This window comes from Balaenoptera physalus (genome assembly GCF_965194825.1).
Source record: "Balaenoptera physalus genome assembly, chromosome: 9".
NCBI lineage: Eukaryota > Metazoa > Chordata > Mammalia > Artiodactyla > Balaenopteridae > Balaenoptera > Balaenoptera physalus.
Window position 1 is genome coordinate 38,879,204 of NC_138888.1, and position 25,702 is coordinate 38,904,905.

At 35.1% G+C, this 25,702-nt stretch overlaps 1 protein-coding gene across 12 annotated transcripts in view; it reads left to right on the plus strand.

Moving 5' to 3' along the window:
* Window positions 1-25,702, plus strand: part of TRDN (triadin) — a 376,317-nt gene that overhangs the window by 277,134 nt on the left and 73,481 nt on the right. For 11 of the 12 annotated variants that reach the window (XM_082474630.1, XM_082474629.1, XM_082474624.1 and 8 more), the window contains 2 exons: window positions 15,168-15,344; window positions 24,472-24,522. In XM_082474630.1, the coding sequence (XP_082330756.1) occupies window positions 15,168-15,344; window positions 24,472-24,522 (228 nt within the window). Of the gene's footprint in view, window positions 1-5,081; window positions 5,138-15,167; window positions 15,345-24,471; window positions 24,523-25,702 lie in introns of those variants that run through there. The other variant, XM_082474622.1, reaches the window with a different exon arrangement.

Below are 25,702 nucleotides of genomic sequence, written 5' to 3' on the forward strand. Positions count from 1 at the left end.
CTTGAGAAAAATGCTACATCAGAGTAGAGTAAAAGCATTTGAAGTGATGTTGGACCTCTGTCAGAGCTCACAGTGCTAATAATTTTAATTTTTGTTCCCCCCCACTCTTCGGCTTTTAATATATTATAATATTATAATATGTGTTATTTATTATAATAAATAGTTGAAATCAGAAGTAGCAATAATTTTGTCAAGAATGAAATCAAAATCATTTCTCCTCTTAAATTTGAGACAAATTCCTAATATCAGAAATTAGATATTTTTACATAAATATATCAAGAAAATCCTTCAAACCCTCACATTTCAGATAAGTAAACTAAGGTTAAAAAATTCATCAAGGATTTATTTCCTTTGGCTTTTCAAAAGAAAAATCACATTAAATCACATTGAATAAGTTTTCAAATTCATTTGGCTTCTGTGGACTACCTGGACTTTAGAATTCATTAAAATGTTTCTGTCAACTTCTTTTTGAGGTGGATACTTTAGTCTCTGAAATATAAAGTAGAGCTCTAGGAGCACGGATCCCAATTTCAACTTGTTGACTTAGACAAGGTTCTGAGCCTAAATCTCTTCTCTAAAAAATAGAGTTAATTATACCTGACCTGCCTGTCTGACAAGATGTGGAGTTCAAACAAGAAAACGTATGTGAAAGGATATGAAAAAATATAAACTCCTAGTTAAGTATATAGTATTTACTTAGGCATTTTCCCTTATAAAATCAGCTTCAATATAAATGAGAATCAAAACTCTTTGCTTTCACTAAGCTTCATAGTTTTTCTCCCCTCCAGTATAAAGACGTTGGTTACTCATCTTACAGCATTTGCAGATTGTTTTTATAGCCACAGCAAATTAAGAGAAGACTGACTAGAATATAAAATGTCCACATTAATAATAGTACCTAACATATAACTGATTAAGCACAGATTGTTTATGTCTTCTTACCTTCATGTTGGTCTCAGTTTCATTAATTCTATAATGTTGCCTCAAATAGTTTGGAGACTGGAAATGGCTCTTAGGGATGTGAATTTACTCCTTCAGATGATTTTATAATTCATTCTTTTATTAAAAATACTTTCTATTTTATAAACACTTAGGCTCTTGGCTTATGTAAAAACAATAAGAGATTCTTTCAATGACTTTTTATATTGACTTAGTAAATCATTTCAGTTTTAAATATTGTAAAGCAATGACCTCATTTTTTAGCTACAAATCATAAGAAATAAGGTATTTGGATAGCTTACATACTTTTGTGATGGTATATCTATGACTAATAATTTATATGAAAATATATATTTTGTGATTGTAATAAATCAAGGAATTTATATGAGAATAAATCAATTACCTTCTATAGATTTCATCATAATATTCCACTATTTATACATAAGTTGATGCTTTGACTATTGTGTACTTCTCTTCCTTATATAGTTTTTAGTTATTTTCAGAAGTATAAATAATCTAAAACTAGTTCATAATTCTTTGAAGTACAGTTAGTTTATAAAGAGTTATTTTCATTTAAGTTTGAACTTACTGACTTGTACTAGGGAAAAACTATGATACTCATAATTCTTAACAGATTTCAAATACACTGTGTGATCTATGTAAAACTGTGTACACTGAACCTCTGAACTTAGTCTGCACTATAATTGTACTTGGGAAACATCGATTAAGCTAAACTTTACATTATGGAAAATTCATATAGTGAAAGGTGAAATAAATTTTATGTTTATGTAATTTAGTGAACTAGACCTCATAACGTGTAAGAATTAGAAATTTAGTTAATCTAACCTCTTTAGAAGTCCAAAAAAGTATCTCTGTTTTATCTTTAATTCATGATGGATCATGTGGTTTTTAGTTATTCTTCTCATAAAGATCTTAAATTGGCTAGACCAGAATTTTGAGTATTAAGAAACTCGTTATAAATTTTCCCACACTAAAGCAACACACACACACATACACACCCACACACACCACAGACACCATTAACGATTTCTCTTGTTTAGAAAGCAATTACCTAGAAGCATCAGGAGACACAAATATGTTCCACAATACATGTTGCTCTCCTTATAGTGAGAGCCAAGGAATGCCAAAGATAAAACATCACAATATGTGCTGCTGTATGAAGATTTGTCTTTATATATTTGTATATTATATCTAGAAAGAGTACATCACATTTCATTAAGCTTGGTTTATTTATTGTTTGATATTTAATTTCTCATTTTTAGTGTACTTTTTCCTCAGTATTACTTTTCAAAATTGACCTGTCCGCCTAAATCCAATTTCCCTCTCTCTTTTTCAATCTTGTTTTCTCTCAGAAGAAAAGTTTTCGTAGTATTTGCTTGTTACTAGCCAGAGGATCAAAGCAGTCACTCTAGGGAAGCATCCAGTGACTTCTTACTTACTGTGGCAGGGAAGGAGACCAGTCAAGACAACTAACTTTAATGATCTGAGTTGTAGATTGGAGTCCCAGCATCTCCTTGTTTCTAATTTTCTTCCTTCAAAGTGATTTCAATCCAACAATGAAAAGGTGAAGAAAATAGTAATAAATCAAATCATTCACATATCATCTTTCTTTTTCTTTCATTCACACCTGTGCATGATATCACTTAAAGCTTTCTTTAAGAGTTTGTTCTAAGGGCCTGTAACAGTGCTGGCATGTAGGAAGTGTTCAATAAATACTTGTGGGTTGAATGAAAACATAGAGGAATTGTTGAAGAAAAGAATACTAGGTGATCCAGATATCAATGATCTGTGCCTCTAAATACTGTACAATTAAGATATTTTAGTAAATGAAATGTGATTTCTGATAGCAAAGATTGCCAAATATTTCAGAAACCAGGATAAGTGATTAAATCATCTAATTACCCTCATTTTAAAGTAAAAAAAGTAGAGCAAATTAATAATTAAATATGCATTATTCATTAATTATATCATTATTATGATCTTTGTAGATGGTACTCTTACATAACAAAACAGCATGTGGTGTAAACTATCATATGGATAAAGATATTGAATAAATTAAATTTAGCAATTGCACCTTCGATATTGTAAATTAAAAAAAAACTTAAAATGAGAGAGAAAATTTAATAATTGCCCAATTAGGCCAATGTATGTCTAAATATAGAAATGTAAGGCCTTATCCTCACTTTTCTTGGTTTTACATTATAGAACAGAATTAGATGATTTTCTATTCCTTTGAATCATAAAAAAATTTATGTTCAACAAAGTTTTTAAGTAGTATGTTCCTCATATCAGAATAAAAAGGCTCTTCCTTCCATAGGAGAAGGCTGGTCTAGAAAGACTTTTATTTCTAGGATTCTAAGACTCAAATGTTAAGGGAAAACACACTTTATAAACCTGGATATTTTAGTATCCCAAAATTAAACTGAAAATTTCATTACAGAAACATTAGTTATAGTTTTCCATCCTCTTAACAATTAAAAATCACTTCAAAATCCACTTAAGTACAAACATGACAAAAATATTCATGAAAAATGATTAAAGAGAATTTGAGTACCTATTAACCACCAAGAATAAATTTGAACACAATTAGTAATCATTTTATTAAGGGTAAAATTGGAGCATATGGATCATAAATGTATCAAATGCAGTTCATTTCCTCTAATAAAACTTATATTTTACTTTAAATTAAGAAATCTTTTAAAATTCATAAGTGCAGTAATTTGTGTCCACTTGAAGACTTTCTGTTTTTCTTTGCCTTTGTTGCTATTTTGTAAACAATGGTACCCTACATAATTGTATTAGTGTTTTAAATTGTCACAAGTGAAGCCCAACTGATATTACATGCTTTGTGTGTTTGTCATTGTCCTCAGACACTTTTCAGATTCTTCTATTCTTTGTACATGTACTAGTCTATTTAGAATCTGCTATGTGTATTTGTTGTAGATTGATCCCATACTTTCAAGTGAATGTTAATAATATCTAAGAGTAGTGATTTCTCTGAGAGAAACTTATTTATTTAAATAAATGTTTATACTTCATGATGTGTCAACACTATAAAAAAAGAGAGAAACAATTTTACATTTAAGATCAATGGAGTAAAACTGAAGGTGTAGTTGATACATATTGTATTTAATTATTTGCTTAATATGTGATTATAAAATAACCTATTTGCACATGTGGACTAAGTCATGCTGTTGACCCTCAATAAATGTTAAAGTATAATAACAATAGTATTGATTCCTGTGAATTCCAAACTTTTGACAATAGTTTGTGCTCTGGTTGTTTAATATTTATTGAGCGCCCACAACAGACTAGGCGCTGGGAATGGGTGTGAGGAGTATTGAGTGGGCTTTGGAGAGAAGATGGTCTACATACAGAGCTCATGCAACGCTTGTAAAAATGAGTGTACTCTGCTTGCTTACATATTTTATATATTTTCAAGAGAACTTTTTGCAATTTTCCACTATCTCACTTGCTCACATAACACATTTCACTACTACTTCTTACTTTTATTTCATTTAATACTTTTAGAATGTTCTCATAATCATTTGATCTCATGTATGGAAATTTCTTTCTAGTCCCTTCTTTCTCACCATGTTCTTCCCCATTCCCTTCATCACTTTAATAAATAGACAGGTATAAATCCTACCTATCACAGCTGATTCACAACACACTCAAAAAGTTTGTATTGTTGCATTGATCTCCTACAGGGTATCACCTCCTGCCATGCAACATTTGGTTCATGTGATTCATTTATTGGTAGGAATGTCATTGAATGCTAAAGAGAATTTCAGCCCAGTAAAGGAACAATGTGTGCCAGTGAGGTTGGCAAGATTTGGAGGCAATGCTAAAAGATGTGCATTCATGCTGTACCTTTCCCTCAGAAGTTAATGGTTCTTGTATTCATGATCCATTTTCTCTAATAAACTAGTGTGTAACTTGATCACTCTCATTTTATGCAGGATATACTATAGGCAAGTACAAGTCACGCAGAGAGATAATTGTAATGCCCACATTCCAGTTTCCGTCATGCATAATTCTGCTTTTCAGTTATCATGAAACTGAACCACTCCTCTGCCTAATGTGACCTCTGTGCCTATCTTTTTCTTTCCTTTTCTTAGAGACTGTGGCCATTTCATGGAGAAGAACAGTAAAACTATAACATTACCCCAGGAACCTCCCCCTGCACTTCATACTGGGGTCACTACTTTTACCACCAGGTTACCTTTTTAACTCTGGAGTCAGAGGAACTGGCTATTAGATGAGCTAAATTAAGTTACCTGACGTTGCCAGAACAGACAATGTACGTAGGGGTAGTGTGTCACTCCTACTCTGTCTATATTCTACCCCTTCCATGATTCATCAAAGTAATTTCTTAATGGCAATTGTATCCATCTTTTAGGTTCTTAAAAGCAACAAACTTTTTACATCATGCATGTGCTCTTGCTTCATCGATCTTATAATTCTAAAACTTTGTCTTGATGTAATGTCCAACAATCTTTATGTAAACTAATGGAATGCAGTTATAAACCATTTCCTAAAGCCCAGTCAAATCAAATTGTAAATATGAAGAAAAGTTGTCATATGATTTCTGAATTTAATGACAATGCACTTCAGATAAAGTGTATATTTTTGATCATTGTCTACATCTTAATATTAGGTTGATGGTTCTTTAAGAAATCCTTAAATCTGTGAAAGACCATTTTCATCCTCTTTATAATGAAAACTCTTACAAACCTTATTTTTCCTCAGAGAATTTTGATCATCATTACCAGGATTTGGCAAGTAAAAACTATTTTAATTATTCAATATAGATATTTGAAGATTACAATTTTGTTCTCCAGAGAGAAAAATTGACTTTTGTTTGTTCCTTTGACATTCTACGCTAGATTATATAAAAGACTGCGGAAATGCATTGTAGCGTTTACCATATAACACACCAAGAAAACACCTCCTTGCAAGTTCAAGGACATTAAACTGCTAATTATGTCTCTCTTTTCTATTAATATTTACTTTCACTCCTGCTTTTATTCTGAAACCACATATGGTTTTATTCTCTTTTTTCCCTTAGGGATTTTTAATAGAAAGTATATTATAAGCTGCTCTGTTACAAAGCTAAGTGGCCAGAACAAAGATTGTTTTGGGAGAATTTTTTTATCCCTTTTTTACTGACTTTTTTCTTTCATTTATAAATTGATTTTCTACTAAAGGCCTACTTAGGAAAAAAAAAGAGTTGGAATACAGTATACACTATCTTGAATAAATTGCTTAAAATCAATTGCTATGTCATATCCTGGAACAAATTAATGGAGTTTAAGCTACAGTCTCTAAAAATCAAATTGCAGATATTATCTTAAATCATTAGCCCTACATAAAAATGCATTGTTACTTTCTTCTAATTGTAAATTAAAGTACACATTATAGGTCAAATAATTTCAGGAATAAACATGAAAAAATTTTTCATCATTCTACATAAAATTTACTTGCACCTTATTGATTATTACTGCCCCAGTTTTTCATAGAATGATGATGTATTATATGCTAAATAAAAAGCAATTCTTAAAACCTGAAAATTCAATAAGATACCCTTTGGAATTATGAAATGGCAAAATATAAGTTAGAAAATTTCTTCATCATTGTGACTTGCAAATTTTGGGTTTTATTTCACTTGATTTTTATAAAAGAAAGAGATACTAGGTCAGATAACTCATAAAAAGCATCTATAGTCTCATTAAAAGTCTTGGCAATAAAAATCATGGTCAACAATTCTTAGCTTGGAGTTAGCACTTGTATTGCTGGTCCTTGAAAAGAAATAACTGATAAAAACTAATAATGGTTAGAAATATTAATCTGCTTCAATAATAGAGTACAGTTATCTCAAAATAAAACTTAAGGCTTGGTCTATCTCTTCCAATAATTTATTCTGTGACATTAGGGTATTTACTGTTTTTGTAAATCTTCTTTTGTAAGCCAACATTATTTTACTAAGCATTCTCTACAGAACTTTCCAGTCCTAATATTGTCTAATTCTCATTTGTAAGAAATGTCTCCCATGCCTGAGACGTTTCCACTTTGACCCAAATGCTGAATAATAAACTTACTTTTCTGATTGCAAGTACAATCTGTACCAAAGTATAAACAGAAATGTCAGATTCAGATTCTAAAGTGAAAATATTTCTAAGTATTATATAAATCTACTAAATAGAATTCTAATATTTGAAGTATTTACTTCACTTGAATTTCAATATGTACACTTAAATTATACTTAAGTTTCAAAAAGTACATCGCTGGAGCAAAGCATACTATTGAATATCCAATGAAATGACATGAAGGTTCTCTAAATATTAATCTAGCTACAAGGATCACTAATAATGGAACACAGGATGCAGAAATTATGCCCATGACACACATGTACAAAAGAATTTATAAAAAATGAAACAGAAGAAGATATTGTCTCAGGAGACAGGAGAATGTGGATAACACAACTGTGGTTGAATTGTGGTTTCAGTTTTGGAGTATTTCCAAACAAAATAACAATGATTTTCTAAGTATTGTCAGTCAGTTCAGTATATATCATATTCTCTTAAAAGCAAAAGTTTAATTTCATTGATACAATGACTGAAAAAAATGTTTGAACTAAGGATCTTTAAAGATTCCTTATCACTGGAAGGATATAAATTCAAATTCTCTAGCAGGGTACTGCTGGTTTCTTTATCACCATCCCTGGCTGTGACTTTCCAGCCTTGGCTCACATACTTCTCCCCCACTTTGTACATCCAGTGAGGCAGGCACATGAACTTTCACACTCCATTTTTTCTTATGTTGTTCCTTATGTTGGCGATGTCTTTCCAATTCTTCCTTGATGACAAATTTTATATCCAGTTTCAGGATTGATCACAGGTGCCAGTACCTCTGTGAGGTCTTTTCTTATTGCATCAGGTAGAGTTTGTCAGTCCTTCTGCTATGAGCTCAGAGCCCTGTGTATGTGTCTGTCACTGTACTTAATCTGTCTACGTGGATGCCTTCCAGCATAGACTGAACTCCATGAAACCATCTTTTTTTTTTTTTTTCTCAGCTCTGAACCCAAAAGAGACATTGAATAGATATTTATTGAATGAATCAAGTTTACCTTTTCAAAATACAAAAAACTGTATTCTTCTTCTAACATATTGTTCCCAAGTGAAGAAACTTAAATAGACCTGGGGTTCTTGTTCTGCAGGGGGATCACTTTGTCACACTGCTAAGCACTGGAGGAAGGACAGTTTCTAGTTTGTTAAAATGGCATTAGCTTTGGCTTTTACTCTAACCAAAGCCTTTTTGAGAGTCTCAGACCTCAACTTTCTTTTATATGCACATATCCATCACAAAGTTTAAAGTGCTGTTAAAGATTTCTAAAAAATTTCATTGAAGTTTAAAATATTAACAAATCAAATTAAACAGTGTATATAAAGAATTATATACCACGACCAAGTAGGATTCATTCTAGGTAAGCAAAACTGGTTTAACATTTGAAAATAAATTGATGTAATTCATTACATCAACCAGATAAACAAGAAACAAAATCATCTCAATAGATATAGAAAATCATTTGACAAAATCCAATGTGCATGTATGATAAAAACTCTCAGCAAACTAGGAACAGAGAGAAACTTCCTCAACTTGATAAAGAACATCTGCAATAAAACCTACTGCTAACATCATACTTAATGATGAGGCACTAGAAGATTTCCCACTAAGATAAAAAACAAGGCAAGGATGTCCCCTCTCAGCACACTTATTCAACATTGTACTGGAAGTACTAGTTAATGAAATAAGACAAGAAAAGGAAAGAAAAGACATACCAGTTGGGAAGAAAGAAAACTGTCTTGAATGATATGATCATCTATTTAGAAAATTCTAAGAATCAATAAAAATCTCATAGAACTAACCAGTGGTTATAGCAAGGTTGCAGGACACAAGGTTAATCTGCAAAAGTCAATTGTTCTTCTGTGTACCAGCAATGAAAAATTGGAATGAACAAAATAAAAAATGCAAGACCATTTACATTAGTGTCAAAAAGAGGAAAGACTTAGATATAAACCTAAGAATAATTTATTCTATGTTCATGGGTAGGCAGACTCAAAATTGTTAAGATGTCAGTTCTTTACAAAGTTATCTATAGATTCAATGCAATCATGATAAAAATTCCAATGGATATTGACAAACATATTGTGAATATCAACAAACTGATCCTAAAGTTTATACAGAAAAATAAAAGGCCCAGAATAGCCAAGACAACATTAAAGGAGAAGAACAAAGTCTGAGGACTGACACACAAGACTTACTATAAAGCTACATTAGTCATCACAATGTGATGTTGGTGAAAGAATCAACAAATAGGTCAATGGAACAAAATGAAGAGCCCAGAAATAGATCCACAAAAATACAGTCAACTGATCTTTGACAAAGGAGCAAAAGCAATTCAATGGAGAAAGGATAGACTTCTCAGCAAGTGGTACTAGGACACTCACAAGCAAAAAGGAAAAAAAAAGAATCTAGATACGAATCCTACATCCTTTTCAAAATATTAATTCAAAGTGGATCATAGACCTAAATGTAAAACATAAAACTATACAACTCCTAGAATAAAACATAAGAGAAAATCTAGTTTATCTTTGGTTTGGAGATTACTCTTTAGATACAACACCAAAGACACAACTCTTAAATGAAAAGTTGATATGTTGGGCTCTTTTAAAATTAAAAATTTCTGTCCTGCAAAAGATACTGTCAAGAATATTTAAAGACAAAACACAGAATAAGAGAAAATATTTGTAAAATACATGTCTGATAAAATACTGTTATCCAAAATACACAAAGAACTCTTAAAACTCAACAATAGGAAAATGAACAAATCATTTTAAAAATTGGCAAAATGTCTGAACAGATACCTCACCAAAGAAGATATACAGATCAGAAATAAGCATATGAAAAAATGCTCAACATCATACATCATTAGGAAATTGCAAATTAAAACAATGAGATACCACTACACACCTATTAGAATGACTAAAATCCAAAACATTGAAACATCAAATGTTGGGGAGGACGTGAAGCAACAAGAACTCTCATGCTTTGCTGGAGGGAATGCAAAATGGTACAGCCACTTTGGAAGATTTTTTAGTGGTTTCTTATGAAACTAAATGTACTCTTATCATACAATCCTGCAGTCATGCTCTTTGGTATTTACCCAAATGAGTTGAAAACTAATGTACACAAATATTCCAGCTTTAATCATGGTTGCTAAACTTGGAACCAACAAATATTTCTTCAATAGGTGAATGGATAAATTCTGGTATGTCCATACAAAAGAATTTTCTCCAGTGTTAAAAAGGCATGAGCTATCAAGCCATGAAAAGATATTGAGGAACATTAAATTCTATTTCTAAGTGAAGGAAGCCAATCTGAAAAGTTTACATATTATATAACTCCAACTACATGACTCTCTGGAAAAGGAAAAACTATGGAGATAGTAAAAAGTTCAGTGGTAGCCAGGGGTTTGGGGGGAGGGAGGAATGAATAGGTAGTGCACAGGGAATTTTTAGGGCAGTGAAGCTATTTTATATCCTACTATAATGGTATATGTATGTCATTATACATTCGTCAAAATCCACAAAATGAACAAAACTAAGAATGAACCCTAGTGTAAACTGTGGATTTTGGTTGATAATGATGTATCAATATTGGTTCATCAACTGTAACAGACATACAACATTAATTAGGGATTTGATGATGGAGAAGGTGGGGTGTATTAGGGGAGGACATATGTGGGAACCCTCTGAACTTTCCATTCAATTTACTATAAACCTTAATCTGCTCTAAAAATTATAATAGTTCATTAATTTAAAAAAATGGTATGGTAATCTTAAAGAATTAATCCACTAAGTGAATTTCAAAATACTATACTTTGAGATTCCATACTATGAATAACAGAAGCATTTATTTCAAAATCCTATTTATTTTTTATTATATTAATAATTTTTAAGTTAATGTTCTTCTTATATTCAATTAGATTTAAGTTTTCTGTATACATCCTCTCATAAAATGTTTCATGTTTGAACACAGACTATAATGATAAATTTCTCAAATCGCACATAAATGTGTTTGTAGAAAAAGATTTCTAACTGAGAAAAGAATTTCAAAAGACAATACAGAATATATACAATATTATGATTGTCATAGAAAATAGAAGAATATGTTACATTTAAAATGAAGAGATGATTAGGGATTTTTACAAAAATTAATTGAAAATTAAGTATATAAATATAGGTGTGTGAGATTATTAAACACTGGAAATTCACCATCCAAAATTTCTTAGGTAAAGAAAGTAAAATGCTATGTGAAGTTAGGTTGAAATATATATCATTTTTGGTTTTTATGCATGAAAATTGTCAAATACCGGCGATTTCATTTTACTTTGATACCTTAGCCAGGTTGGGACTTCAAAATTGGGAAATAACTAACCATGAAAGGCAATTATGATTATTAGGCCTTTGTGTAAAGATTTAATAGTTAAGTTTTCTGATAAAATGTGATCAGCACAAATTTGGCAAATTTATTAATTTATTCAATGAATAGTTATTGACTTCCTAGTATGTGCCACACGACATGGTCCCTGCTTCTGGAAAAGAATTTGGAAAACTATGGCAGACTGGCAGTTATGAAGAACATTGCTGTGAGGTGGTGATACAAATTGCTCACTCTTCACTTCTAGAAGCCATCTGTGGTGCTATCAACTTTATAATCCATTGTGCTCCCAGCACTGACTGTAGTAGTTTAGCTCTAACTTTTATTTTGATGGTCCAGGTTCAAATTTCCCACTGCTATTTAGTAGTCATGACATTAGGCAAGTTATTTACCTCTCTTAGATCCTATTATCATATCTATAAAATCTAGATAATGTCTACCTCCTGGAATGGGTGAGGAGTTAAGAGATCTGTCTCAGTCAGCTCTGGCTGCTATAACAAAATATTATAGACTAGGTGGTTTAAATAACAGAAATGTATTTCTCACATTTTTGGAGGCTAGGATGTCCAAGATTAGGTGCCAGCCAATTTGGTTCCTGGTGAGGGGGCTCTTCCTGGTTTGCAAAAAGATGTTTTCTTACTATATCCTGCTATGGTGCAGAGAGGGAGGGAGAGAGAGAGAGATCATCTTTCTCATGTCTCTTATAAGGGCACTAATCCCATTCATGAAGCTCCACCCTCATGACATGATCACCTCCTAAAGGCCCCACCTCCAAATACCATCACGTTGGGTATTAGTTAGTCTTTAACATATGAATTCCAGGGTGAAACAAACATCCCATTCATAGCAAGATTTTATGTAAAAGTGTCTAACCATACAAAACAACACTTCATCATTATATGTGAATACAGGAATGACCACGACCTAGCTTTGCCTGCCCTCAAGGAAATTACAGTCTTGTTAAAAAGATATTTTTCTTGGAGCTTCTCTGGTGGCGCAGTGGTTGAGAGTCTGCCTGCTAATGCAGGGGACACGGGTTCGAGCCCTGGTCTGGGAAGATCCCACATGCCGCGGAGCAACTGGGCCCGAGAGCCACAACTACTGAGTCTGCGCGTCTGGAGCCTGTGCTCCACAACAAGAGAGGCCGCGATAGTGAGAGGCCCGCGCACCGTGATGACGAGTGGCCCCCGCTTGCTGCAGCTAGAGAAAGCCCTCACACAGAAACGAAGACCCAACACAGCCAAATAAATAAATAAATAAATAAATAAATAAATAAAAATTTAAAAGGTGCTAATAATTAAAAAAAAAAAAAGACCAGCGCTCATGATCAGTCACAAGCAATTTCTCTTTAAAAAAAAAAAAAAGAAGATTTTTTTCTTGAAGAAAACAAGGGAACTTAGACATCTTAAGTTGAACATGATTACATGAGAATAATTCAGAGCTAATAAAGTTTTCTTTGAAAAACAGATTCTTTAGGGCTTAGAAAGCAAATTATATGCCTAGGGTGTCCTAGTTTATCTCAGCTCCCAAATATATAAAGGAGTGCTTATTTTATTTTTTAAATAATTGCATATTGCTGATCTTTCTAAAAGAGCCGATTACAGATAAAGTAAAATGTACCCCACTGAGGTACAGTCCAGAATTCTGAATAGTATTCTCTTCTTGCAGCCAAGCTACACAGCGTAAAAGCATCATAATTATAAAATTTTATCAGAATTCAGTCAAAGGAAAAGAGTATTTAGGTGATTTCAGGAAGTCCTTCAGCTAAGGTAATTTGAAGACCTATATTACTATAGGAAACAGTTTGTCAAAAGGACTAGAATACTTAGTCCATTGGACAAGACTTCCATCTCCATGGTGATTGCAAGATACACATTAGACAAGTTCTATATCTGTTAGTTGTTTTGAATTCCTATGCCATGCTCCATGTCACAGTTTTAACATGCTAACACAGCCCAGCTTGCCTAGAACAACACAGTGCTTGAGTAATTGACGGAAGCTTCTCAGAGATGCATATACAAAGTGTTATATAGTATTATATAATTGGTGCTTTCAGAACTCCCCAACTTTCCACATTCTGTATTGATTATTAGCTTAACTTTCAGAGAACATTCTGAATTCCCTTATTTACAGTTTCTTGAGAAATACCTTACCATAGTCTTCAAGTACTAACAACACTGTTAAGATGTCATTCAAAGAAATTTTATATTATACTCTTTAATTAGAATGTCCTGTTAGAGATAGAGGATAAGACAGGTTGCAAAATTATATTCTTTTTTTTAATTAAAAAAAAAAGACTAAGAAATACAATGAAGTTCCAAGTTTTTTTTAAAAAGACACCAACATATAAATATAATTGAATTGGAGATGTTTTAAATTGAGAATTTTTAAACAGATTTTTAAAGAAAAATATTTTAAAATGTTAAAAATATGTGTGCCAAGTTATTTAGTCTATAGACCAGGAAATGATTAAATGCATCACTAAGGCAAAAAGGAAGTTAAAAATGGCGTCCTGACCAAGTCATACTTAATTACAAAGTTAATGGATAATGTCCTGAGTAAAATTAAACCCTGACAACATCTTTTCAGGAGCATTCAAAGTTAGTATTGCATAAAACATCAAAATATTATATTTTTTCTCATGGGGATTATAAACATAGAATGCTAAACCATTTAGACAACTTGAAAATTCTTTTCTCTGTATTTATTTATGAAACATATTTTGGAGTTTGAAAAAGATACAAAAATGCTATAAAACACCTTTTATAAAATATCTCTGATTGTCAAAATTATGTCCAAATGAACATAAAACAATGACGGATGCATGTAGGGCATTCACATATTAAATATTTAAAAATCATGCAACTAATCACAATTGAATCACTCTAGGAACAAGGTAGTATCACTTTAGGATGCAACAGAGATATTATAAAACAATTTTAACATGTTTGGTGCTGTGTGATGTACATTAATAGTCATGATCTGAGGAATTATCTGTCATTGAACTTACGGATAGAGCTCTCCATATGGTTCTTTAAAACTACTCTTTCCATCAGAAGAAAAATCCAAAAAAAAATTGATACTTTGATCTTATTCATTATGCTCATGAAACAGGCAAATTATATATCTTCAAAAAGAGGAAAGAAACACAGTTTTTGAAGTGATACTTTTGAGCACTTCAGTAGAGCTAGCTGGGAAAGAAAGGTTAAGAATTTTGAGTTTGATTCTTCACACAGCCAAGAAATCTGGACTGCCTGATGATTCTGTTAGGATCTTTTACACCTTCCAATTTCAGTTTCTTTTTTACAGTCTAGCTACACTTGACATTGACATCAAGCCAAAACACTTCAAGAGAAATATTTTTTTAATATCCTAATGTCACTAATAATAAATTGATATTGAATTTGATCATTCAGAGAAATGAGTAATAACTAATAGATCAAAGATATTATTAATCAGTACCATTTCCTTTAAACACATTGTTTTTGGGGTTCAAAATATTTATGTGCTGAGGAGCAACTCTAGTGCTGATTTCTTTTGTTACAAGATTGTCCATTATTTCAGTTTTTTATTTTGTCTGTTTCATAGCCCTTTTACAAAAATCTTGTAGAAGGAAACACTATTATTATATATACATTTTATCTTTTAGAGGATAATTTAGAAGAAAAAGTAAATGCTATTTTCTATTTCTTTTTATTGGTTAGATATTCAGGTCCCTAACTTTAAAAAAAACCCCGGAGGAGATCTGAGGAGATGGCGGAAGAGTAAGACGCGGAGATCACCTTCCTCCCCACAGATACATCAGAAATACATCTACACGTGGAACTGCTCCTATAGAACACCCACTGAACGCTGGCAGAAGACCTCAGACCTCCCAAAAGGCAAGAAACCCCCCACGTACCTGGGTAGGGCAAAAGAAAAAAGAAAAAACAGAGACAAAAGAATAGGGACGGGACCTGCACCAGTGGGAGGGAGCTGTGAAGGAGGAAAGGTTTCCACACACTAGGAAGCCCCTTTGCGGGCGGAGACTGTGGGTGGCAGAGGGGGGAGCTTCAGAGCCACGGAGGAGAGCACAGCCACAGGGGTGCGGAGGGCAAAGCGGAGAGATTCCCGCACAGAGGCTAGGCGCCGACCAGCACTCACCAGACCGAGAGGCTTGTCTGCTCCCCCGCCGGGGCGGGCAGGGGCTGGGAGCTGAGGCTCGGGCTTCAGAGGTCAGATCCCAGGGAGAGGACTGGGGTTGGCTGTGTGAACACAGCCTGGAGGGGCCAGTGCGCCACAACTAGCCGGGAGGGAGTCCGGGAAAAAGTCTGGAGCTGCCAAAGAGGCAAGAGACTTTGTCTTGCCTCTTTGTTTCCTGGTGCGCGAGGAGAGGGGATTCAGAGCGACCACTTAAAGGAGCTCCAGAGACGGGCGTGAGCCGCGGCTATCAGCGTGGACCCCAGAGGTGGGCATGAGACACTAAGGCTGCTGCTGCCGCCACCAAGAAGCCTGTGTGCAAGCACAGGTCACTCTCCCCACCTCCCCTCCCGGGAGCTAGTGCAGCCCGCCACTGCCAGGGTCCCGTGATCCAGGGACAGCTTACCCAGGAGAACGCACGGCGCGCCTCAGGCTGGTGCAACGTCATGCCGGCCTCTGCCGCCGCAGGCTCGCCCCGCTCTCCGTACCCCTCCCTCCCCCCCGCCTTGGTGAGCCAGAGCCCCCAAATCAGCTGCTCCTTTAACCCCGTCCTGTCTGAGCGAAGAACAGACGCCCTCAGGCGACCTACACGCAAAGGTGGGTCCAAATCCAAAGCTGAGGCCCTGGAGCTGTGCGAACAAAGAAGAGAAAGAGAAACTTCTCCCAGCAGCCTCAAGAGCAGCGGATTAAATCTCCACAATCAACTTGATGTACCCTGCATCTGTGGAATACCTGAAGATACAATGAATCATCCCAAATTGAGGAGGTGGACTTTGGGAGCAAGATATATATTTTTTTCCCCTTTTCCTCTTTTTGTGAGTGTATATGTGTATGCTTCTGTGTGAGATTTTGTCTACATAGCTTTGCTTTCACCATTTGTCCTAGGGTTCTGTCCATCCGTTTTTTTGTTTGTTTGTTTGTTTTTCTTTAAAAAAATTTTTTTCTTAATTATTATTTTTTATTTTTTATTTTAATAACTTTATTTTATTTTATCCTATTTTATTTTATCCTCTTTCTTTCTTTCTTTCTATTTTTTGTCCCTTTTATTCTGAGCCTTGTGGATGACAGGCTCTTGGTGCTCCAGCCAGGCGTCAGGGCTCTGCCTCTGAGGTGGGAGAGCCAAGTTCAGGACACTGGTCCACAAGAGACCTCCCAGCTCCACGTAATACCAAACGGCGAAAATCTCGCAGAGATCTCCATCTCAACATCAAGACCCAGCTTCACTCAATGACCAGCAAGCTACAGTGCTGGACACCCTATGCCAAACAACTAGCAAGACAGGAACACAGCCCCATCCATTAGCAGAGAGGCTGCCTAAAATCATAATAAGGCCACAGACACCCCAAAACACACCACCAGATGTGGACGTGCCCACCAGAAAGACAAGATCTAGCCTCATCCACCAGAACACAGGCACTAGTCCCCTCCACCAGGAAGCCTACACAACCCATTGAACCAAACTTAGCCACTGGGGACAGACACCAAAAACAACGGGAACTGCGAACCTGCAGCCTGCAAAAAGGAGACCCCAAACACAGTAAGATAAGCAAAATGAGAAGACAGAAAAACACACAGCAGATGAAGGAGCAAGGTAAAAACCCACCAGACCTAACAAATGAAGAGGAAATAGGCAGTCTACCTGAAAAAGAATTCAGAATAATGATAGTAAAGATGATCCAAAATCTTGGAAATAGAATAGAGAAAATGCAAGAAACATTTAACAAGGACCTAGAAGAACTAAAGAGGAAACAAGCAATGATGAACAACACAATAAATGAAATTAAAAATACTCTACAAGTGATCAATAGCAGAATAACTGAGGCAGAAGAACGGATAAGTGACCTGGAAGATAAAATAGTGGAAATAACTACTGCAGAGCAGAATAAATAAAAAAGAATGAAAAAAACTGAGGACAGTCTCAGAGACGTCTGGGACAACATTAAACACACCAACATTCGAATTATAGGGGTCCCAGAAGAAGAAGAGAAAAAGAAAGGGACTGAGAAAATATTTGAAGAGATTATAGTTGAAAACTTCCCTAATCTGGGAAAGGAAATAGTTAATCAAGTCCAGGAAGCACAGAGAGTCCCATACAGGATAAATCCAAGGAGAAGCACGACAACACACATATTAATCAAACTATCAAAAATTAAATACAAAGAAAAAATATTAAAAGCAGCAAGGGAAAAACAACAAATAACACACAAGGGAATCCCCATAAGATTAACAGCTCATCTTTCAGCAGAAACTCTGCAAGCCAGAGGGAGTGGCAAGACATATTTAAAGTGATGAAGGAGAAAAACCTACAACCAAGATTACTCTACCCAGCAAGGATCTCATTCAGATTTGATGGAGAAATTAAAACCTTTACAGACAAGCAAAAGCTGAGAGAGTTCAGCACCACCAAACCAGCTTTACAACAAATGCTAAAGGAACTTCTCTAGGCAAGAAACACAAGAGAAGGAAAAGACCTACAATAACAAACCCAAAACAATTAAGAAAATGGGAATAGGAACATACATATCGATAATTACCTTAAATGTAAATGGATTAATTGCTCCCACCAAAAGACACAGACTGGCTGAATGGATACAAAAACAAGACCCGTATATATGCTGTCTACAAGAGACCCACTTCAGACCTAGGGACACATACAGACTGAAAGTGAGGGGATGGAAAATGTTATTCTATGAAAATGGAAATCAAAAGAAAGCTGGAGTAGCAATTCTCATATCAGACAAAATAGACTTTAAAATAAAGACTATGACAAGAGACAAAGAAGGCCACTACATAATGATCAAGGGATCGATCCAAGAAGAAGATATAACAATCGTAAATATTTATGCACCCAACATAGGAGCACCTCAATACATAAGGCAAATACTAACAGCCATAAAAGGGGAAATTGACAGTAACACAATCATAGTAGGGGACTTTAACACCCCACTTTCACCAATGGACAGATCATCCAAAATGAAAATAAATAAGGAAACACAAGCTTTAAATGATACATTAAACAACATGGACTTAATTGATATTTATAGGACATTCCACCCAAAAACAACAGAATACACTTTCTTCTCAAGTGCTCATGGAACATTCTCCAGGATACATCATATCTTGGGTCACAAATCAAGCCTTGGTAAATTTAAGAAAATTGAAATCGTATCAAGTATCTTTTCCGACCACAACGCTATGAGACTAGATATCAATTACAGGAAAAGCTCTGTAAAAAATACAAACACATGGAGGCTAAACAATACACTACTTAATAATGAAGTGATCACTGAAGAAATCAAAGAGGAAATCAAAAAATACCTAGAAACAAATGACAATGGAGACACGACAACCCAAAACCTATGGGATGCAGCAAAAGCAGTTCTAAGAGGGAAGTTTATAGCAATACAGTCCTACCTTAAGAAACATCTCAAATAAACAACCTAACCTTGCACCTAAAGCAATTAGAGAAAGAACAAAAAAACCCCGAAGTTAGCAGAAGGAAAGAAATCATAAAGAGCAGATCAGAAATAAGTGAAAAAGAAATGAAGGAAGCAATAGCAAAGATCAATAAAACTAAAAGCTGGTTCTTTGAGAAGATAAACAAAATTGATAAACCATTAGCCAGACTCATCAAGAAAAAAAGAGAGAAGACTCAAATCAATAGAATTAGAAATGAAAAAGGAGAAGTAACAACTGACACTGCAGAAGTACAAAGGATCTTGAGAGATTACTACAAGCAACTCTATGCCAATAAAATGGACAACCTGGAAGAAATGGACAGATTCTTAGAAATGCACAAACTGCCGAGACTGAACCAGGAAGAAATAGAAAATATGAACAGACCAATCACAAGCACTGAAATTGAAACTGTGATTAAAAATCTTCCAACAAACAAAAGCCCAGGACCAGATGGCTTCACAGGCGAATTCTAGCAAACATTTAGAGAAGAGCTAACACCTATCCTTCTCAAACTCTTCCAAAATATAGCAGAGGGAGGAACACTCCCAAACTCATTATACGAGGCCACCATCACCCTGATACCAAAACCAGACAAAGATGTCACAAAGAAAGAAAACTACAGGCCAATATCACTGATGAACATAGATGCAAAAATCCTCAACAAAACACTAGCAAACAGAATCAAACAGCACATTAAAAGGATCATACACCATGATCAAGTGGGGTTTATCCCAGGAATGCAAGGATTCTTCAATATACGCAAATCAATCAACGTGATACACCATATTAACAAATTGAAGGAGAAAAACCATATGATCATCTCAATAGATGCAGAGAAAGCTTTTGACAAAATTCAACACCCATTTATGATAAAAGCCCTGCAGAAAGTAGGCATAGAGGGAACTTTCCTCAACATAATAAAGGCTGTATATGACAAACCCACAGCCAACATCGTCCTCAATGGTGAAAAACTGAAACCATTTCCAGTAAGATCAGGAACAAGACAAGGTTGCCCACTCTCACCACTATTATTCAACATAGTTTTGGAAGCTTTAGCCACAGCAGTCAGAGAAGAAAAAGAAATAAAAGGAATCCAAATCGGAAAAGAAGAAGTAAAGCTGTCACTGTTTGCAGATGACATGATACTCTACATAGAGAATCCTAAAGATGCTACCAGAAAACTACTAGAGCTAATCAATGAATTTGGTAAAGTAGCAGGATACAAAATTAATGTACAGAAATCTCTGGCATTCCTATATACTAATGATGAAAAATCTGAAAGTGAAATTAAGAAAACACTCCCATTTACCATTGCAACAAAAAGAGTAAAATATCTAGGAATAAACCTACCTAAGGAGACAAAAGACCCGTATGCAGAAAATTATAAGACACTGATGAAAGAAGTTAAAGATGATACAAATAGATGGAGAGGTATACCATGTTCTTGGATTGGAAGAATCAACATTGTGAAAATGACTCTACTACCCAAAGCAATCTACAGATTCAGTGCAATCCCTATCAAACTACCACTGGCATTTTTCACAGAACTAGAACAAAAAATTTCACAATTTGTATGGAAACACAAAAGACCCCGAATAGCCAAAGCAATCTTGAGAACGAAAAATGGAGCTGGAGGAAGCAGGCTCCCTGACTTCAGGCTATACTACAAAACTACAGTAATCAAGACAGTATTGTACTGGCACAAAAACAGAAATATAGACCAATGGAACAGGATAGAAAGCCCAGAGATAAACCCACGCACATATGGTCACCTTATCTTTGATAAAGGAGGCAAGTATATACAGTGGAGAAAAGACAGCCTCTTCGATAAGTGGTGCTGGGAAAACTGGACAGGTACATGTAAAAGTATGAAATTGGAACACTCCCTAACAGCATACACAAAAATAAACTCAAAATGGATTAAAGACCTAGGGGGCTTCCCTGGTGGCGCAGTGGTTGAGAATCTGCCTGCCAATGCAGGGGACACGGGTTCGAGCCCTGGTCTGGGAAGATCCCACATGCCACGGAGCAAGTGGGCCCGTGAGCCACAATTACTGAGCCTGCGCGTCTGGAGCCTTTGCTCCGCAACAAGAGAGGCCGCGATGGTGAGAGGCCCGCGCACCGCGATGAAGAGTGGTCCCCACTTGCCGCAACTAGAGAAAGCCCTCGCACAGAAACGAAGACTCAACACAGTCATAAATAAATAAATAAAAGAACGTGAATTTCTAAAAAAAAAAGAAAGAAATATTAAAAAAAAAAAATGGATTAAAGACCTAAATGTAAGGCCAGACACTATAAAACTCTTAGAGGAAAACATAGGCAGAACACTCTATGACATAAATCACAGCAAGATCCATTTTGACCCACCTCCTAGAGAAATGGAAATAAAAACAAAAATAAACAAGTGGGACCTAATGAAACTTAAAAGCTTTCACACAGCAAAGGAAACCATAAACAAGACCAAAAGACAACCCTCAGAATGGGAGAAAATATTTGCAAATGAAGCAACTGACAAAGGATTAATCTCCAAAATTTACAAGCAGCTCATGCAGCTCAATAACAAAAAAACCAAACAACCCAATCCAAAAATGGGCAGAAGACGTAAATAGACATTTCTCCAAAGAAGATATACAGATTGCCAACAAACACATGAAAGAATGCTCAACATCATTAATCATTAGAGAAATGCAAATCAAAACTACAGTGAGATATCATCTCACACCGGTCAGAATGGCCATCATCAAAAAATCTAGAAACAATAAATGCTGGAGAGGGTGTGGAGAAAAGGAAACCCTCTTGCACTGTTGGTGGGAATGTAAATTGATACAGCCACTATGGAGACCAGTATGGAGGTTCCTTTAAAAACTACAGATAGAACTACCATACGACCCAGCAATCCCACTACTGGGCATGTACCCTGAGAAAACCATAATTCAAAAAGAGTCATGTACCAAAATGTTCATTGCAGCTCTATTTACAATAGCCAGGACATGGAAGCAACCTAAGTGTCCATCAACAGATGAATGGATAAAGAAGATGTGACACATATATACAATGGAATATTACTCAGCCATAAAAAGAAACGACATTGAGTTATTTGTAGTGAGGTGGATGGACCTAGAGTCTGTCATACAGAGTGAAGTAAGTCAGAAAGAGAAAAACAAATACCGTATGCTAACACATATATATGGAATCTAAGAAGAAAAAAAAAAAGGTCATGAAGAACCTAGGTGTAAGACGGGAATAAAGACACAGACCTACTAGAGAATGGACTTGAGGATATAGGGAGGGGGAAGGGTAAGCTGTGACAAAGTGAGAGAGTGGCATGGACATATATACACTGCCAAACGTAAAATAGATAGCTAGTGGGAAGCAGCCGCATAGCACAGGGAGATCAGCTCGGTGGTTTGTGACCACCTAGAGGGGTGGGATAGGGAGGGTGGGAGAGAGGGAGACGCAAGAGGGAAGAGATATGGGAACATATGTATATGTATAACTGATTCACTTTGTTATAAAGCAGAAACTAACACACCATTGTAAAGCAATTATACTCCAATAAAGATGTTTAAAAAAAACAAACAAACAACCCTGGATTTATTGAAATTGAATATTTTTCTCTTTAAATGAATAGTTATTATCTAGTAAATTATTTAAAATTTAGCTTGCTATTTATAGCTCTTTTGATCACATTTTGTGTGTGGTATTCATTTTTAAACATCTGGCAATAGCAAAATTGATAAAATTTATTACTACCAATATATGAATATATATCAATATAGGCAAATTATATGAGATTGGATTTAAAATATGCAGGTAAAAAGTAACAGGGGACATCAGTTTTTCTTTTAATTTCATATGTTATTAAGAAAACAATTTTTAACTTTCTGGTTTATTTTGCCCTTGTATATTTAGTTTATTCACTAAATCAAGTTTATTTATGAGAACAAAGCAAATAAGATTTGTTTGGGGCATTTAAAAAAATCATGTTACTGGTTGTATTGATAGCTTCCATTTGTAAATGAGGCTTCAAGCTGATTTGCTTCTGCAACACTTGCATGTAATATGTACTTCGCCCATATTTCCAACTGTTTGCAAGACATTTCTTTTTTGGGTATCTTGTTGACACATGAAGCACAATATATTCAAAACAAAGATAACGTCTTCCTCCAAAGAACTCTGTTACCTATATTCCATATGTAAACTGATGGTAGATTATCCTTCTGTGAACCAAGTAAGAACTCCAGGAGTTCTTTTTTTGTATGATCCTCAGCTTTTAAAAAAACCTGAACTGACATCCTGCACCCTGATATACTGTTAAATTGTTATTTCCTGACCAGTGAAATTCTAGTCAGCTGAGGAACCTAAACCCAAATGCAGTAAAAACCTTCCCCAGTTTTAAAAGTAGAATTAATCATTTCTCTGTTATCTATATAGCTCTACTGGAGAACTTACATTGTGCATGGTACAATGTTTTGTTGTTTATTAGCTGTTTCATGTACTGTTTCTGCTTACAGACCACCTCAAAACTTAGCGATATAAAACAACAGCTGATTTTACTTTGCTTATGATTTAGAGGATCAGGAATTCAGGAGACCCCCAGAACTAGAGAAGCAGATAGAAACCACATGTTTTTTCCTGATTTAGACTAGGAAGTCACGCAGCAACACTTCTACTGTATTCTTTTGGTTACAAGTGACTCACACACCCAAACTGACAGACTGTCCACCCCATGCCTCCCCATTCTCTCTTCTGTCCTAAAATGTATTTTCAGCTTCATTTCTGTTGGTCTAATTCCTTTCCAGCTTTCAAGCTCTTCTTCAGTACCACCTGCCAAAGCCTTTCCTGATTCCATCATTGAGCTACCAGAGCCAATACCTTTGTGTTTGAGTTCAGAGAGACATTAGTTCAAATCCCATATTTCCTGTTTAAGGGCTGCATGACCTTGGGAAAGTTATTTAATCCCTTTATGTGAAAAGTAGCAATAATAACAAGACCTACCAACCTAAGAGGGTTATTGTGAACGTTGAATGACTAAACAGTAGCGAACATTCCCTGTGACACATAGTAAGTAAACAATGTTAGCTATAACTCTTATCATATCTTCTTTTTCCAAAGCCCATAGTATTTTATTTGTACATTCTTGTATCTACCATAGTCTGCCCCTTGTAATAATTTCAGGGCTTATTTTCTATCTTCTGTATATTTAGTTCAATATGTTACAAGCAATTTATCCCAGTAGACACCTGTATCTTGAATACCAAAGCAGGCCCCTCTGGTTCTTTAAGCCTCAGTAAACATAACACATAAAGAACTTGCCATTTTTTCTCCATTATTCCTTGTAACCTTTCCTCCCTATGATTCGTCTTGCAGAAATTAGAAAAGAAAAATCCGGGAAGACTTCATCAGTTCTGAAGGATAAAGGTAATAGAGTCAAGTTAACATAACACAAGAAATTTATTAGCAAAAATATCTAAATGTGTCCACAGTACATTAGTCATCTTTGCAGATTTGTGGGTCAAAATTGCACAGGACACCCTCATATATTTGAAAACTTTTATTTATTTACCTGTCTGTTAAATACTTTCCTTCAGTTCACTATGACTTAAAGTGCTCTGGTTATAATTTCTGAAAGAAAAAAACAGAAAAATGATTTTTAAAAAAGAATGGAAGGGATAAAAAAAGATTAGAAGGAAAATAAAGAGTATAGGAAGGGTTTGCTTCCATGCCCTCTGGTTCTCTCCTTTCTGTCCTTCATTAACTATATATTTAGTGCATAATCTTTCCAAACACTTGCTAATCATTGGCAAAACAAAGATGGCAAAGCTAGGAATAGAGAGGAAGACTTGGGAATTGGAGTTCTGAATTCTGCTGTCTTCAAAGACTCCTAGTCATTTTCTGTCTGCTTTAGTCTTATCAGGTTCCTTATTGCTATGAAAGAGCATGACATTCTTATTTAAATACCATTCAAATCCCAGGCCTCTTTCTAAGAATAATGTCCACATAAAGTATCAAGCCATCTCTATCGACTTCCTAATCAAGTCTGGGGAATCAGAGAGGGCTTTCCTGAAGAGTTATATTAAATTCAAGTATGATGCACGAGGAGTTAGCCAGACAAAGGTGTGAGGACTGTTTGGGAGAAGTACAGAAGCAGGGCATCTGCTCTTTGCCAGACACATTGCAGTCTACTTCATATATTTTGTTTCTGCAAGTTGTGCTTGATATCACCATTTCAGTAAAGGAGGAAGCTGAGGTACATGTAATTTAAATTACTCAGTGTCACACTATGGGTAAGAGGCAAAGGCAAGAATCAAAGTCAAGTCTGTTGGATTTTAACACCCATTTATTTCATTTTAACACAGATACTGCTTGCTCCTTAAAATAGGGCCCTTGTATATGTATTTTTCAAAGCACCTTTGCTTTGAGTGCAGAGCTCATTACGTAAGTTAGAAAATCTATTTGACGTAGACACATTGGATATGCGATGTGGAAAAATAGTCTTAATCCTTTTACTATTGGGGTGACATTCCTTAATTCCCACACAGGAGCTCAGTCCATTTTTCACCAGTGATTACTTGTTCTTTGAGAAAGACTCCTTCTCACC